Raw genomic sequence first — 2,124 nt, 5'->3', positions numbered from 1 at the left:
TGGGACTAAAAGCTTCTTGAGCTGAGGCCCAGCCCAGCTCCCTTTAAGGTGGTGCACATTCTAGACCATTTTGCTCTCTGCAGCCCCAGCCCCTCCCTGGCTACTGAGAGTCCCACTTGTCCCTGGTACTTAGGGCATAGCAGGACGGCATCTCTCCTCTGTCTGAACAGGACACTGAATCTACCTCCAAACACCTCTTGGTTCCGCCCCCCTCTCCCCACCTTCATCCACCCTACCTCCTCCCTGGCCCAAGCTACCATCATCTCCAACCTGCCCTCCTACATCCAGTCTCCAGGCAGCAGCTGGAGACTGTTCTAAAGCATACATCAGACCCTTCCACAATGTGCTCAAAGCCCCCTGCCTCTCACTGCCTTTATGCTGAGTTCCACAGTCCTTACAAGAGCTTACAAGATCCTAACCTGCACACCTCTCACCTCATCTTGAACCTGACTCCCCTACCCCCCTTCTCACCCTGGCCACACTGGCCTCTTTTTGCTTCTCAAACACATAAAGCCATTCCCACCTGAGAGTCCCTGCCTCAGACCCTTTTGAACATGCTGTTCCCACCTCCTGGACTCCTTTCCTCCCAGATCCCTAGGTAGCTGCCTTCTTCTAGTCAATGAGGTATCAGCTCAACTGTTACCTCCTTAGAGAGGCCCACTTTCCCCACCAGAGAAGCCCACACAAGCGTCTCCCCCAGGCCTAGCACAGTGCCTGCAGAAACCAGGCCCTCGATAAAAATGATGTGGACTGAATATATGAACGAACTATGGTGAACATGGAGTGTTGAGAAAAGTTCTTAATTTTTCTTGGGCATGGTCTCCTGGAGAACTGGCAAAAGCAATGGGACCAGGAAAATGGGGACTTAATACACATTCCTGCTCCATTTCAGAGGGCCGATGGGGCCTCCCACCAACTGCCAAGTGCCTCCGTGGATCTCAGCTGAGAATCCCCACCTCACCTGCAGCTGCTTGAGAGCTTTCTGGGCCTGTTCTGGCTTCCTGTATTCCACAAATCCAAACCCCATGGAAAGCAGTGCTCCTGAAAGAGAGGCGGAAATCACACCAGTGGCGTGGGTGGGGGAGAAGTAAAGAACAAACACAAGACCAAGGGTGAGGGCTCCAGGTGGGGCTGAGACCTCCACTCTATTTTCTTTTTTCTTTTCATACCCCTCTTCATTCCCCAAAAGATTTCAGCTCCTAGCCTACCATTTATTACTAGTCATTCCAATGAATCAGCCAAGGAGGTAATATGGCCACCACCTGAGGCCAAGCTGACCAATAATTAACAGATGATTGACATGATAATTAACTTCATAATAGAATTCCGCCTTTGGGAGAGAGCTTGAACTAAAAGGGATGACCATAGCTACGACAAGCAGCAAAACCTCTACCTGGGCAGTCCCCTACCTCCACACATAATGCACAAAATGAATATGTGTATGAAAGTCACTGGCACCAAAGGCTTGCTCTTTACAAGTATTTCTGACCATCCAATTACATTCGGTTCCTGGGTTTTAGACACAAAGTTCGGATAGGGAAGGCAGCTGCGTTATTTCAACTTATCTGGTTCCCTACTTCTAGGTAGTGAATAGCTAAAGTTCAGATGACATTGTGATAATTCTATGAGAAACTTTTGCTTCCTGAGCATATGTATGAGGGTACTTTAAAAAGTTCATGGAAAAATGGAATCGAAAGATAATATGAATCTTTCCATGAACTTTTTGAAGACCCATCATATAATACATGTGTGTATGGACACATGTATAACGGGGGAGGAGGGAGTTCATTCACAAGGCACTGAAAAATATAAGATCCCTAATTACATTTTGCCTTTTTGACTCAAAACTGGATGCATCTCCCCATCCTTGACCCAGCATTTCTATAGACTTAAGTTTATTTTTTTTCACAATTGTACTCAAAGAGGATTGGTTTAAGCCTGATGGGTCCAAAAGAGGCTCGAGATTCTCTACTTTTGAACTCACTTAGCAGTTCCTATCCTCTACTGTACTGCTGGTGAGGCCTTTGCCCCTGAACTTCCATTTGCAGCAAGTGTTACAAAACGGGGGCCGAATGCACTAAGAAATTCCATTAATTGTCCAAATGTGGCTCAGACGGAACTGTG

General features: G+C 47.3%; 1 protein-coding gene across 1 annotated transcript in view; it reads right to left on the bottom strand.

Moving 5' to 3' along the window:
- Positions 1 to 2,124, bottom strand: part of RBM19 (RNA binding motif protein 19) — a 150,142-nt gene that overhangs the window by 103,862 nt on the left and 44,156 nt on the right. The window contains exon 18 of the mRNA XM_008577257.1: positions 962 to 1,041. Coding sequence (XP_008575479.1) covers positions 962 to 1,041 — 80 coding nt within the window. The remainder of the gene's footprint in view (positions 1 to 961; positions 1,042 to 2,124) is intronic.

This window comes from Galeopterus variegatus, unplaced genomic scaffold, assembly GCF_000696425.1.
Source record: "Galeopterus variegatus unplaced genomic scaffold, G_variegatus-3.0.2 Scaffold1471, whole genome shotgun sequence".
NCBI lineage: Eukaryota > Metazoa > Chordata > Mammalia > Dermoptera > Cynocephalidae > Galeopterus > Galeopterus variegatus.
Note: the sequence above shows the minus strand (reverse complement) of the source record. Positions and strands in the feature narration are given on the sequence as shown.